Below are 14,721 nucleotides of genomic sequence, written 5' to 3'. Positions count from 1 at the left end.
TGACGCAGGTGCGTGTTTACCTTGGCGGCCTTGGCGTTTCGTATGGTAATGAGCTGCTGAGCGATCACAGACAGCACCTCGATGTCGATGCGGTTGAACTCGTCAAAGCAGCACCAGGCGCCGGACTGAGCCAGTCCGCTGAAGAAGCGGCCCATCATCTGCAAGACGGCAGGGATCGGTCTCGTTAAAAATTCAAAAGGTATCACCGCGCATTAGGGCAGGTCACCGTGAAGGATAATAAGTTTCTGCAAATTTGTTTTTTCACTTGGACGACCAGTGCAGCGAGCACCGTTTAAAGTCACCACTGTCTCGCGGAAAAATGAATTCACACGCAGCAGCTGAGTGTCGCCCTGCGGAAGAGGCGAGTCGAACAAGGCATTAGCACATCAAATCACTGGTTGCTGTGACTCAAGGGTCTGCTGAATAACAGGTCTGTCCTCCTCCAACACACAGGTGTCTGCCGCTAATAAGAAACCCCTGCAGACGGTGAGAAAATGGCCTTTCAGCCTTTAGGGGCGCCGCTGAAGGCACAAGGCTTTGTGGCAAAAAGGGTGTGTAAAACACATGTTACGTGTCCAAAACTCACACTTGTTCTTGTCATCTGGGGGAAATGATGAACCATCATCAACCGCCTGCCCGCTGGAAATTGTTTAGAGTGAGTGTTTGAGCCAATCCTGTGATAGGAACTACATCGACAATAGCAGTCTTCTCTGCGAGGGTCTCATTTGATGTTGCAGGAGATTTATCATCATCAGTAGAAGCATGACACTGTTACATAAATACCATAAAAAACTTTGTTGTCACTTTAAAAAAATAGTTGGTATGCTTTGAGGTTATCGTTCTATTATTTTTTTTTCATTTTTTTTGAAGTTAAACCTGCAGCGTTGGTAAAGACTTGGTTATAAAGGTTCAGTACGAGCCTTCATTCTTTAGCATCACTGCCATCTAGTGGTGATTTATTAAGTGCATCCTCTCTCAGTGGTGACTCTGAAGTGTACAAAAAAAGGCAGACTTTGCAACAATAAAACACACAGCTGCTCATTTGATGGTCTTCAATGAAACTCTACCTTGTAATCAAGGCCGTCAGAGCAGTTGAAGACCACACACTGGATGGCGAGGGCCTTGGCCAAGTCCTTGGTGGTCTCTGTTTTGCCCGTCCCTGCTGGTCCGGCAGGAGCTCCGCCCAGGTCCAACTGCAGCGCTCCCATTAGGCACAGGTAGCAGCGATCCTGCATACCAAAGCAACATTAAGGGGCATGTTGGTTTTGTGTTTTTTCTTTTGTTTGTTTTTTCTTTTTTTTTTAATCCTTAGCAAATGGGCAACACGAGTACAAACACATTATATTATGTGAATAATTAGAAGTCAGTGCAGAATAGTGGGTTTGCAAACAACCTTGAGCTGTGAATTCACGGAAGCTCTCTAAGCTTTGCCACAAGGGGGAGCTTGTCAATCACAGACTGATTAATAGGCATGGAAACAAGGGCCGGTGTAACGAGGCTTTGACGTGTGGGAAACAAGTCTGGGCAACAAGTACGGCACGATACCGTGAGCGGCGTGATGACGAGCCGAGGACACGCCCCCAGGTACTCATAGCCGTAGACGTAAGTAGCCAGAGCCATGGTGGCTAAACAGGTGTCCTGGTCCAAGTCCCAGTAGTAGCGAAGCTGCCTCTGCCACTCAAAGTTAGAGATTGTGTCCACCTGCACGGAGGAAAAAAAAAGATCCTCAGTCAGCTGTTATATGCACATGCATAGCCGAGTAGAGACACAGAAAGATGGTTCTGTAGTGGGCGTCCTATGTGCAGGCTGACCCTCCATGTGTAGGTCATGCGACATTGAGTCAGTGTTGCAGAAAAAAAAATCACATGTTTTATTGGAGCTGACATGCTCAGGTATTAAAAAAACATAAACCTGAGCTGGTGTTTGTAATATTTCACGGTCTAATATTTCTTCCTCTGTCTCTCTGTGTGTTTTTAGCACACACACAGTCAGAGCAGATTTACTGCCGTTGAATTCACACAGAGAGCAACTGCCACACCGCCAAAACAAAGGGCTGGTATTGGAAATGTTGCAGATCTGACAACAGAAAAGTCCAAACTGAGCAACTCTGGCGTAGTGAACACTTTGTTCCTGCTGCTCTTTTTCCTCTCTCGACAACTTTATTTTTGAGCACAGCGTTCGGCACGTTTCCGTGAGATCTTTGCAGGTTGTGCTGAGTGCAAGCTGTTGATTAGCACCTTTGTTACGTTACAGATTGGGCGGCTGCAAAGGTATCAAATAAACATGGCCTGTGTGTCGCACGTCGTCTCGTCACCTTCTGATGAATCAGATCGGTGACGATGTCTCTGGCGTGGACGTCAATGGTGATGAGGGCGGTGATGATGTTGCGATGCAAAAGCAGCAGCTCTCCTCTCACCAAGGCCGCCAGAGCGTTGAGCCTCTGAACGCACGAGGACAGACAGACAGACAGACAGACAGACGGACAGACAGTGAGACGATGATCAAAGTCGGCTGAGCCTGGACGTGTTGGGGAATCTGGGCGCGATTTACGTCAACGTTGGTCAGCTCAAACTCCTGCAGGGCGGCAAAGTGGTCGTGGTCTCCCTCCAAGCAGGAGTCCATGTCTTTGCACCACATCATCTGAGAGATGGTGAGCACCACCTAGTGGAAACACAGGCAAGGCTGCACTTGCAAGGATGGATTCTCCGGCGGAGGAGGAATAAGCGGCGCACTGCAAAAAGCATATTGTGTGTGTTTGAGTTTGTGTATTTACCTGCGACGGGTGTCCCGCCACCACCCACTCCTCTCTGGATTTCACCTGGTAGTCGGCGATGGCGCCCTTGCAGAGGCGCCTCAGCGAGTTGAACATGGCGTCCTCCACCTTGCAGAGCCAGTCCTCCACGTTGCCCTGAGCCTTCAGACCTTTCGTCAGACCCACCTGCGCTCAAACACAAGACAGACATCAGCAGCAGGTGGCGGCAGCATCCTCCACCGTAAGGTCGCATTCTGTATGAACCTCCTGCAGCCAGCAAGGCCGCACGATTTATGCCTGCTGTATTTACATGCCGGTATGGCAGGAAAGGCCCTACAGTTTAAATAGCTGTGGAAATCTTTTCATAGAATTAAACAACGGGGTCATTATTTCGGAAGCAAAGATGAGAAAACAGCTCAAAGCAACATGGAATGTGAAGTGTGAGTGTCAGCTGGGAAAATCTGTTGCCTCTTTACTTTAAAGTGTCTATTTTTTGCTGCCACAATAGAAAGAGCGCGCGCGTGTGCGTCCCTTCTCACCTCCCCCGTCATATTTTTCAAGCCGAGGCTGAGAGAAGAGTAGCAGGCACAATAAAACAGAGCTGAGGTTACGCAGCCTGACCTTCTCTGCCTCTGGAGACACCATGAACAGGATGTCTTTGCTGTAGATGGGCTCCTCTTTCCCGGATTCCGGCAGAGACTGGTCATTCAGCAGGGCAAACTCCAGCCGCGTAATGGCATCAAAACATTTCCTGAGGTGCGGCTGCACGGCTTGGGGATTTCTGGTCTGAGCCAGGATCTTCAGCAGCTCATCGTTGGATAAGAAATAGAATCTGCGAGGACACAGAGCGGAGGTGTCAGAGCGATTCCCCTCCGTATGACAGCATGGCATAATCAACAGAAGTGTTATCTGGTGCTGACGGGGAGAAGATGTTTCAACTTAATTTAGACACAGACAGCATCAAAGATTCCCGTATTACATCTCAATTTGCATCTTTTTTTTCCTTTTAACTTCGGTGTAGCATTGATGTGTTATTAACTTCTCCAAAAAAAAATCTACAGATTTCCATCACGTAGGGTTATTTAGCCCTCTGTTTATAGCCTCCTGCAAAATCTCTCGATTACAGCTTTCTGTGAAAACTGGACGTCTGCAAGTTTGAAAGGGCACCAAAACAAGATTGTGCCAAGAGGGGCATCAACAACTGGCTTCCCTGAGAGAGCTTTCGGTGCCCCTTGTGACGTCGCAGTGGGCAGAGGCCTATTGCAACGCACACTGTCTGAGAGGTGGAGTAGGCAAAAAGCACTAAGTAGGTTTTGGTGGGATTTAACAGGCAGGCAAGAGACACATAATACTGTCAGACAAGCATCAGTACAGTGAACTCTGCAATTTGTGTGACCTTTAAATGTTGCACAACTACATGCAAAATTGTTTGGGTAATGTTGGTGCATTAATGCATGGCAGATTAAAGACCTGGGGAAAATGACTCTCTTGGACTCCAGATAGGCCTCCAGACACTTCTGTATCTCGTCCAGCAGAACGTTGTTGGTCTTGAAGGTCTCCAGCAGATCTGAGTAAGGCAGAATTAGAGAGAGAGAGACACGGGGAGGGAGAGAGAGAACGAGACAGAGGGAGAAAAAGAGAGAGAGAGCAGAGCGCACAGTGATTTATGGGACAGACTTTATACCTGCCTCTGCAGAAAACCTCCCCCCCGTCAGCGTTGCACGGTTACCCACCAGGCTGCGTGGCTGCTTTGAGGGCATTGGGCATCTTGTTGACCTTTGACATGATCTCCCTCCACGACTTGTCGACCTGAATGAACATCTTGGACTCGGCAGGCAGCTGCCGCTTGATGTCCGGTGCCAAGAAGATGCTCTCCAGATAGAGCCAGTTCCTCTGGCACGCGAGCCACTCCTCCTGGAAAGTGGGAAGAGGTGGCATGCGGGTCAAGGACACGCTGCTCCACTGGGCGGGGCTCATTTATTTATTTATTTATTTTTTAACGACCACTAGAGGGCAGCAGGTGCTACTTTTTTAGGACGAATCCGAAGCGATCAAAAATGTGTGCATGGTAGAAAGACAGAGGCGAGTCTGTGTGTGTGTGTGTGTGTGTGTGTGTGTGTGTGTGTGTGTGTGTGTGTGTGTGTGTTCTCACCAGTGTTTGGTTGAAGACTGTCAACTGCTTCAGCAGTTTGTCCACTCTGAGCTTGATTGGCGCCGCGTAGCGTGAAGACGCCACCGTGCCCACGTTGATGATGCTGTCGTCCAGCAGCACCTTTTCAGCAAACAACAAGACACACGTGTTAGGGGCGCAAGGTCCCGACAGGCGTCAGAATCAGAGAGCTCGGTGCCCCCACCTGGATGTCGTCAGTGCCGCCCAGGATGAAGGCGTCCTTGGAGTCGCCGTGAGCCAACACTGTGAAGTTTGTCGTCTTCCACTGATCTTCAACCTGGGCGGCAGGGCATTGTAAATGTGACGTGACGACATTTCAGACGCCAAATCTTATATCTCATGAACTTTGAACAACTCATGTTTTCTGTAGTCGAATAAGAAAGGTGAGGTCCTTTTCAAACCACAAGGTGGTGCTGTGTGGTCAAAGTCTGCAAAGGTGGGTCCGCACAGCAAGAGTGGGGGACCACGAAAAAACAAACAAACAAACAAAAATATACACATCCCAACTAATTACAAGAGATATAATATGATGCGGTTGTCTGTACTGTATTTCTATGTTCTCTTCTCCAGACAGCTGCATGACTCGCATCCATCATACCACAGATGCAAAATACAATTATGCTCTTTTTTTTATTCTTATTTTTTTTAAATAATCACACGCATAACAAGTTACTGATCAAACAATCATTTACCGAAAGGCAAACCGTAAAATTAATTAGACAGGAAAATAAAATGCTGCATCGCACATCGGCTCGAGACAAAATCCCCGTCTTGCTTGAACAAATACCTGACAGATGCGTCACTCGTCAATCCGACTAATCAGTCAGACTGCTGAAGCATGGAGTCACCTGTTGATGCAGCCGACTATTTCTAATTTCTAACAACTATTGTTGTTAGTTTAAAGCGATTTTACTTGATTGAGATTTTCAGCTTCTTTCAGAATGAACGATGAGCTTCTGATCTTTCATCTTTACCGCTTAAGAGACCTTGTTTTGACTGCAGGCACTCGTTCAGATGCTCTTATGGAGACACTCAGGTCGATGCTGCTCTTTTGCTCCCGGCTTATTACAAAGACTGCCACACTAAACACAACTGACACTGCATTTTGTTTTGTTTTTTTGTCAGAGGAGCCATTATGAGGAACGGGAGAGAGACTTGATTTTCTTTTGTACCACTGGAGGGAGCCATGCATGCATCTCTTCTTAATTTGCTGCACTCCTCTTTAAGATTAAGCTAAAAATTACCGCCTCCTTGCAGGGCCTCATATTAAACCATCGGACACGCAAGAGGTACCGGTCCTTTCATCTGACTCTTGAAAAAGCCAATCTAATCAGCCTGTTTTCAAAATGTCAAACTATTCTCTCAAGGATGAGTCGCATTCATCTCCCTCTTTGACAAGATATTTGCGGAGCCAAAATGCCCGTTCGGTCTTTGCAGCCGCCCTCGAGGGACGCATCATCTTCTCACAGATGCCTGTCTGGGATCTCACCTTCATTACAGAACTGCCAGTCAGATGGGGCTTTGTCAAATACTGTAGATCAAAGGCGCTGATCTCATAAGTATAGTTAATGCCTGGCGCTGGCGTATCTGTCACATAATGTATTTCTCCAGGTCTGATCTTATTGCAACCATCAATCCCTAACATGGCTCTGCCGAAGAGCCATAAAGCAGCTCCAGTTAAGGCGGCAGCATGGTCAATGTGCCTCTCTCACACACACACACACACACACACACACACACACACACACACACACACACACACACACACACACACACAAAATGGATATTTACCTTCAAATGATACTGGGAAGCATCCCAAACCACAAATGCTGCTCACAAGGAGGCTCCCGGCTTCCACCAATTTGAAATTGGTGTCACCAGTTCAGCATCCCTGTCACCAATACTGCCACTTTCTATTACCACTTATCCTGCACTCGCGATCGCAGGCATGCTGGGTCTTATCCAGGGTGTAGCAGGGTAAATATTGGAAAACGACATACAGGGAACTACACAGCAACGATGAAACTAGCAGAGGGGTTAGAAGCTAAAGAGCATGTGTTTGTATTGTGCACACGAGGATCAAGAGAGAAAGACACTGTAATATAAAAGTTAGGGTTTGAATTGAACCTGGGAAACTTCTGCTGCGTCGGACCAGAAGTACACTGAAAATAAAATATTGTCACATTGTTTTCCATCAGACAAACTCCTGCTGGGTCTCACTTTGGAAGGATAAAAGTAACTGATTAAGATGAAGTACTTGTGGATGTGCATGTATGGCTGACCTGTCTAAGTCTAGGCTGGCTTATGTATAGGTATATATATGAATATAATTTTGTTTAACATTTTAGCTTCTCATTAATATTTTTTCATGTTAATAGTCTACCATTTAAATAGTCTAAAATCTGGTATTTGTGTTTCTGCAGTTTTCTCTTAATGGCAGCGTTGAATTGAAGTGCACGTCATAGTACAATTGGTTTAGAGCCACCTGGTGGTTAAAAGTATAGAAAAGCAAAAATGATGGCAAAAATACAAACCTCAGTGTGTTTTTCTTTCTTTTTTTTTCAACCTTTCAGCCGAACAACTGTGGACCATTATGTTGCTAAAATGGCACTAAATCCAAAAATAAAGGTGAAAACCTCATGCAAAGGCCATTTTAGGATCAACGATAGCTGGGCCTGAGTACAGCATTAGCACAGTAACACCAAAGATGAGTGACATCTAAGTACAAAGTGGTAAATGGTCCCATTTTCCAAACCTTTGCAATAATGGTCTTGACTGAAGCCTCTCCAGAAGCCTGTCCAGACACCTGAAAGTCAAGAAATGGATTACACACATTTCATTTGCATTATCATCCTATCAATAGAAAAATATATTAGAAGAGCTTATTTTTGATTTTTGTGTTACCTCCTGTATCTCAGTGCCGTAGGAGAAGATATTGATCTTGTCCAAAACGGAGAGAGTGAGCTCCTCCACATTGAGCTCCGTCCCAACGATGGACTCCAGAGTTTTCCAGTGCTCTCCTTTCATACAAGGGTTGCGTAGATCGGTGATGACAGGCAGCTGGGGAAAATTACGGGCGACAACAGGGGTTTGGTTGTCCTGAACACTTGCTTTGCTGGTCCATACCTGTTAGCTGGCTGCACTGCAGACGTTTGTCCTACTCACCCTCTGCTTCATGACTTCCACCTTCTCCTTGAGCATTGGCAGGACGCTGTTCTTGGGCAGGCCCTTGTCCAGCTGGACCACATACTTGCTGTATTTCAGGATCTGTGTGCTGAACTGATCAAGGTCTAGTTCCACCAGTGTGCACTAGGAGGATGGACATGTGGGGGGGCGGGAGGATGGAGTCAAGCTCAGAAGAGAGGAACAGTTGTTTCCTGTCAAAGCGCTCAGAGCCTTTTTATTTTTTTTCCCTGGCAACAGATGAGTGTGACCTCACCTGGCTCCAATCCTTCTGCAGAGAGTCCCACTCCTCCAGAGAGTCCCATAGCAGCCGCTTCAGCCTGAACTCTGAGATCAACTCCTCCAGGTTGTCGAACTTGGTCACCTCAACCTTCACTCAACAGAAGATCGAGAGTGTACCAGGTGAGATTGTAGCACTTCTTTTGACGTTTAAAGAGAAACTTGGAAAATATGGCCAGAATATAATAGCAGCCTCTGCACGGTTACCCACTATAAAATGAAATACAATAAAAAAAAAGAAAGAAAAAAACTGACAAATGGGACCGGAATATTACCCCTGGAGGGGAAAAGTGGTATTATGGTATATGACAAGACAGGCTGGGGCTTTTGGGACAGCATGCCAGTTAAAACATTTTCGCAGTGCAATACACTGAAATCTTGAACAAAACAATGCCATACGTTGTTGAGGAGATTTATTTTGAAAAAATAACAGAAAAAGTCGGAAAAGTATACATTTCAGCACCTTGAATTTCTTCTCAAAAGAGTTGTAGGCAGTTGCCTGCGCTTGCATCTCGTCTATGGATATCTGGATCTCCCCCAGCAGCTGGTGCACTTGGGTTTTGTCGGCTTTGATGTCCAGCAGCTGTGAATCCTACATTTAAAAGAATAAATAAAGAAAAAATAACGTTAAGAAAGAAAAATGATTGAATGACTGAGATTCATTTAGAAATGTTAGAAAATAACATGAAAATGGTTAATAAAGCAACTAAAATAGTACAACTACTAAACTTCAGGGAGAACAGAGTGGTGGGACATTTTTCATTTTTAACAGATTTAAAATTTTCAGTGTGATATTTATTTATTTATTTTGCAAATTAATTTTTTGTGCACCTGAGACTTGAGCTTGACTTGCATGATCCTCTGGTTCAGCTTCAAGACGTCATCGTGCAGGGACGTGCAGAACTTCTCCATGTAGGCCTCCCGCTCAGCCACCGTCTCATGTATGATGTCATGCAGCGAGTTAATGGACGGCTGCAAGGAGGCAAAAGTGACTACATCCTCCGGCGGGTAGGGGACAGCGTAGGCAGTAATCAGATCGTACATCTGAGAAATTGTGTCTTGCTCCTTTTCCAGCACCGTTATCTGAAAAAAAAAAAAAGGGGGGAACAAGTTGAAAGGAAAGACACAGAGAAAGTAAAGGAGGCTGAATTACATCCTCCCAAGGTCCCTTAACGTGTTTAGAGATGAAATGTGAATCTCACCCTCTCGTGTATCTCGTCCAGGAAGGAGAGGAAGTTTGCTAACTCCACGGTGGTGGTGGGGTCCGACTCCAGCCTGAACTGGGCGTCCGCAGCCTCAGCAATCACCGCGTCCAGCTTTTTCTTGGCTAGCTGAGTGAGCATCCGGTTGACAACCTGCAGGCGGAGACACGTCAGAGATTATTATATTATAAAAATTATATTATCATAAAGATTATTGATGCTGCACATTTAGCACAGCTTCAGCTGACCAAAGTGCTGCACAATTATTAGAACCAGCATGAGAGCAGTGACGTGTGCAAGTCTGGGGTATGTTTTCATGAACTGTGGAAATGAGCATGACTCAGTTTTGACAAGCACAAAAAAGACTTGGTTCACGTCATGTGATGTGCAACAAAGGGCCAGGTGGATTTGAAACAGCTGATAAATGTGACTGTGAAGGTTGCAAAGACAACCAATCTGTAATGAGTTAGAAGTCAAAGCAAATATTAAGTTCCAAATAATGGAAAACTCTCGAGCAGAGGAACCTAATGGAGAATAATGGAAATGTGATGAAAGTTCAGCGGCAGTGAGTGCCGACGTTCCAATGAAAATGAACCAGCCACATTTCAGAACACTGAGCACCGTGTTTCTAGCAGCGGCTGCGGGAGAAAGAACAGTCCTTTTGTTGCATTATCAACACAACAAAATTGCACTGGAAACGTATGAACATTCATCAACCGTTCATTATGGGACTCGTAACAGCCGTGCGACTCCTCACCTCCAGACATCGCAGTGGAGAAGACTCCAGCATCTCCTTCAGCAGTTTCTTGTCCACCAGCAGCAGGCCTAAGTACGTCTCGGGTTCCACAGCCACCGCCTCCTCGTGCTCAGTGTGGTATTGATCCAGCGCATGTCCGAAAAAGGCCAGATCTGTAACGGGAAGAATTTGGCACCCATCAGTCTGAGAGAGGAGCGGTATTATTATTCAATTTGTCTCCCTCACTCAAACCTGGGAAAGACAGTTCCATTAAGAGAAACGCAAAAATGAGCCTTTGGGTGGGATTTTTATTGACCAAAAACAATACTTCAAAGTACGAGTCAAACAAATGTTGATTTAGAGAAGTAATTAATCCATTATTAATGTTTTACTGGAACTGCTTTTTTTTTTTAAGAAATCAAATCAGTATAATAATAAGTTACCTTGCTCCTCTTGCTGCAAAGCAACCAAATCCAGATTCTCGTTCTCGTTGTAAAATGTCCGAAAGTGTTCCAGCGAGTCTGCGTAAAATCGTGCTATTTCGAACACCATTTCAAGGTCATCCTACAAAACAAAAAGAAACACAACGGGTCCATTGAAATCATGAAAAGTAAGTCATGAAGAAAAAAAAGCTGAAAGAGTGAAAACTGACCTTAATATTGTGGATGAAACACTGCAGGTGCTCATCGTTTAATATGATAGTTTCCAAGTGAGGGCCTTCTGCATATTCATTTTCCAAGGTCTAAAAGAACGTAAAGACACAAACAGAACACAGAAATTTCAATTTTAACAATCACAACAACCTGGTGTAGGTCCCTCAACATATCCGGCATGAACAAGATTGGGGTGAATTCATTACCTCGTACTCTGTGGGTTCAGTCAATATTTCAAAGTCGGGACTGGCTGTTAGCATGTCAACCGACAGCACCGTCTCCTTCATTTTCTCAATGATCTCATCAAAGCTAATCTGTTGGAAGTGATGAGAGCACTATAAAGTGGGTGGGCAAACAACAGGGCGAAGCCAAACAGATGCAAAGTTGGCAAAGAAGAATAAAAATAAATCGAGACGAATTGAACCTGGAAGTCTTTCTCGCACGGCTTGTAAACCATAGCTCCTGACAGCAGCTTCAGCTTGGTGAAGAACAGCGAGTGTTCCTGGTGGTGGTCTACATGGAGAAGCTACAAAAGCACAGATAAACAAAGCGGTTTCATCCCAGCACAGGTGTATGAACGGCGTGCGTCCCTGCGAGAGAGAATTTTCTCTGGTGAGTTCCAGTGTTTGCGGTGTCAAGATTCCATTCTATGCAATATTTACTGACGCGACTTTGTGATTGCACACAGAACACTGATACCTCTCCCAAGGTAACATCCGCATTTGTTCTTCAACATTGTTTTTGACTCCTGACAACAAACCATCAGTTCTACCAGGACACCAACATTAAAAAGATGGGTAAATATTATATTGTTTTCAGGTGAAGCACATGGAGTTTTAATGTTTTATTTAAGTTATTAATCATGTGAGGCTGTTTGATTGGAGTCTGTGATGAAGAACAAAGATGTGACGGCAACAATATTCAGGGGGCTTTAACATTCCAAAGGCGACCTCCTACCTTGTGAGGTGTCAGCTCTGCAGGAGCTTCAGCGGTGGCGTCCGGCAAATGGCTCCAGCTCTCGATGGTTTCGCGGCTGGGCATTTGGTCGATGTGCTCCTGGAGCACAGCCAGCAGATTTTCCACAGCATTCACAACCAATTGGTGCAAAGTGCTGACGACCAAATAGTCGACGAGACGGATGAAGCTGTGCGGACGAGAGAAAAGGGTTTGCCTTTTTTTCCCTTCTTCTTCTTCCCAGCAAGCAATGTCATGAGCCATTCTGAATCGAGCCGTAGCAGTAACATTGAATTAGTGTGTTGCAAGTGAGACATGGTGAGTAACATGCACACGCTTGTGTGTGTGCATGTGTGTGTGTGTGTGACCTCACCAGATGAGGCGGCTGGAGTGAAAGGTCTTCTTGATCTGGAAGAAGATGTTGCCTTTGTCCTGATCATCTGTGACAAACGAGAACGGGTCGTCATTGACGCGGGGAGAAGACCGTATTCTGCACACCAGCGTCCGATCGAACGGGTTTGCCCGGTCGGCGTGCACGCACCCGTGTTACTGGACTGCATGTGTTCTGCCAGGTAATTGCGACAGGCGGAGATGGTGACTTCCTTCACCAGGTCGGCGAACTTCTCCAAGTCTTCCAGTGTCTGACAACAAGGAGCAAATAAGGGACGTGAGCTTGTGAAGGGGCAGAAAAGGATGGCGCAAGGTAATAATTAAATAAATAAAATAAATGTGCTAGTGGACCACGTACCTCTTCCAGTTGCGTGAACTGAGAGTCCTGGAACTCCTCCAGAGTGTATGTGTGTTTCGTCTGGATGTGAAACAAACCCGTGTCGGTCAGCTGATAGCACATCCTCTTGATATCCAACAGCGCCGGTCCTAAAGACTGCAAGCAATGTTTTCAAAGATTTGTACCATTGTCCGTGTCCATCAAGTCGCACGGTGACTTGGAGGTTTTGACTACACGTCTCATACCTGACTGACGACAAACAGTCGTTCTTTGAGGAACATTCTGGCCTGGTTGACCTTCTTGGAGCGGACCTTGGTGCGCCACATGTAGAACGATTCCCACTGCTTGAAGCGGGCGAAGAAGGGGATGCAGGTGATCTTCTGGTTGTTGGTGTACTCGTCCTCCCAGCGGTCCAGGGTCATGTACTCGTACTCGTCGTTGCACACAGAGAGCGCGCCGTCGCTGCTGATCATCAGGTAGTCGTCCTTGTTGTAGGTGTAGATCTGGATTCCAGAGGGAGTGTCCAGGTGGCCTCCGGTCTTGATGGAGAATGGCCATCGGGGGGGACTTGAGCTTCGAGCCGCATCGCTGGGCGGCTGAGGAGAGATGGAGGGAATAAAACGAACTAAATGGCTCAATAAAAAACTGCAAACTTGGAAGGAACCTTCAGGTTTTGACTTCGTACTAGTACGAACAACAGTTGGATCGCTATATACATATTGAAATATGGAATATTTCCTGAGTGTCGCTTCATGTTGGCTGTTGCCGCCACCTTTACTTCAAATTTCAAGTCTATTTTTGATACAAAGCCTTGAAGCGGCCTCAGGAAGTGTAAAACACAACTCTTGGAAACAATACTTTATCTGCTCTTGCAGTCACTAACCTTGGTTGTGTGTTTCAGGGGAGGCAGTCGGACGGTTGATTGTGCGCTGCTCCTGCGTGGCTTCTTAATCTGTGGAATCGGAGGTGATGGATTGTGCCAGCCGGGGAAATACATTTGCTCGCGGGATTTGAGAAAATCTTGGCTGGGTTCTCTCCTTGCTACTCGCCTCTTCAGCACAGCCTGAATAGTGGGGGAAAAAAAGGGAGAGAAAGCAGTGATACGGTTATGTATTTTAACACAGTGGGCACTATTTCCCATTGTGTTACCTGTGTGTCCCGAATGTTGACCGGGGATTTTGTAGGGACGGGCGGACTGTGTAGGTTCGGGATCTTTGGTAGTTGCTCTGAGACAGTATGGCAAGGTGAACTTTTTACTTATCACCGCTGTTTAATTAAAAGATTAGACAAGCCGAGGCACGACGTTCCGTTTGAAAGAAATTACCTTGGGATTCATTTTCGCTGCTCTCGGAGGAGCGGCTCGGTGAGGAGCCCCCCGGTGATGAAGAGGCCATGGAGACTATCTGGACAGGTCCTTTGGTGAATGGGCGGAGAGCAAGATGGAGGAGTTAATCAACTCCAGTAACATTATGACAAGGATCGTAGGAAAATTACTCTGAACCAGAGGAGACTGGCTTGATTTGGAAATTCACGGTCTCAATATTTCACGCGCAGCATTTAGATTAAAAAAATAAAAGAAGAAAGAATGAATGAAACAATGTGGCACGACACAGAATTTTAAGACTCTCTTCAGAACTGTAAGAAAAACATTGGAATTTTGAGAAAACCCTCAGGAAACTGACTTTAATCCTAAAATTCTGAGGCTGAAAAAAAGAAGTCAGATTAAAGGCAAAAAGGTGTCAGATTCATTAGCTGTTCTTAGTAGAAACTTTTCAAGTCTTACCTTTCGACTTGAACCCTCTCATCTCTGTCGATCGCTGTTGGCCTAATTATCACTCATTTAAACATTTAATCTGTAACGATTTGGACCAAGTGGTGACCATAGGTGGTGTCTGACTGGGTCCTGGAGTGTATGGTTTCCTAGTAACCTGATGTTTTCCCAGCATGCAGTGCAACTAGTTCATGACTTATTTTAAATGCATGCTGTTTTAAAATGTAAATTACTCATATAGTTATGGTTAGAATAATAATGATAATAATAAAGAAACAAAAGCCACACGTTTCT

At 45.6% G+C, this 14,721-nt stretch overlaps 1 protein-coding gene across 1 annotated transcript in view; it reads right to left on the bottom strand.

Moving 5' to 3' along the window:
- dnah6 (dynein, axonemal, heavy chain 6) overlaps positions 1–14,681 on the bottom strand; it is a 47,917-nt gene extending 33,236 nt beyond the window's left edge. The window contains exons 1-32 of the mRNA XM_076037109.1: positions 14,440–14,681; positions 13,981–14,070; positions 13,806–13,882; positions 13,540–13,719; positions 12,902–13,252; positions 12,678–12,812; positions 12,471–12,570; positions 12,303–12,369; positions 11,933–12,119; positions 11,400–11,501; positions 11,182–11,289; positions 10,975–11,064; positions 10,766–10,886; positions 10,344–10,495; positions 9,587–9,739; positions 9,216–9,467; positions 8,848–8,976; positions 8,362–8,475; positions 8,088–8,231; positions 7,827–7,982; positions 7,678–7,728; positions 5,107–5,199; positions 4,905–5,024; positions 4,486–4,666; positions 4,223–4,319; positions 3,374–3,584; positions 2,774–2,938; positions 2,551–2,661; positions 2,315–2,440; positions 1,546–1,701; positions 1,068–1,229; positions 21–158 (exon numbers count right to left, since the gene is read on the bottom strand). Coding sequence (XP_075893224.1) covers positions 21–158; positions 1,068–1,229; positions 1,546–1,701; positions 2,315–2,440; positions 2,551–2,661; positions 2,774–2,938; positions 3,374–3,584; positions 4,223–4,319; positions 4,486–4,666; positions 4,905–5,024; positions 5,107–5,199; positions 7,678–7,728; positions 7,827–7,982; positions 8,088–8,231; positions 8,362–8,475; positions 8,848–8,976; positions 9,216–9,467; positions 9,587–9,739; positions 10,344–10,495; positions 10,766–10,886; positions 10,975–11,064; positions 11,182–11,289; positions 11,400–11,501; positions 11,933–12,119; positions 12,303–12,369; positions 12,471–12,570; positions 12,678–12,812; positions 12,902–13,252; positions 13,540–13,719; positions 13,806–13,882; positions 13,981–14,070; positions 14,440–14,461 — 4,341 coding nt within the window. The 5' untranslated portion in view covers positions 14,462–14,681. The remainder of the gene's footprint in view (positions 1–20; positions 159–1,067; positions 1,230–1,545; positions 1,702–2,314; positions 2,441–2,550; positions 2,662–2,773; positions 2,939–3,373; positions 3,585–4,222; positions 4,320–4,485; positions 4,667–4,904; positions 5,025–5,106; positions 5,200–7,677; positions 7,729–7,826; positions 7,983–8,087; positions 8,232–8,361; positions 8,476–8,847; positions 8,977–9,215; positions 9,468–9,586; positions 9,740–10,343; positions 10,496–10,765; positions 10,887–10,974; positions 11,065–11,181; positions 11,290–11,399; positions 11,502–11,932; positions 12,120–12,302; positions 12,370–12,470; positions 12,571–12,677; positions 12,813–12,901; positions 13,253–13,539; positions 13,720–13,805; positions 13,883–13,980; positions 14,071–14,439) is intronic.
- Positions 14,682–14,721: the final 40 nt, after the last annotated feature.

The sequence above is a fragment of the Nelusetta ayraudi genome, unplaced genomic scaffold, assembly GCF_046127955.1.
Source record: "Nelusetta ayraudi isolate G7.1 ecotype Tasmania unplaced genomic scaffold, CSIRO-AGI_Nayr_v1 ptg000004l, whole genome shotgun sequence".
NCBI classification, from domain to species: Eukaryota; Metazoa; Chordata; class Actinopteri; order Tetraodontiformes; family Monacanthidae; genus Nelusetta; species Nelusetta ayraudi.
Note: the sequence above shows the minus strand (reverse complement) of the source record. Positions and strands in the feature narration are given on the sequence as shown.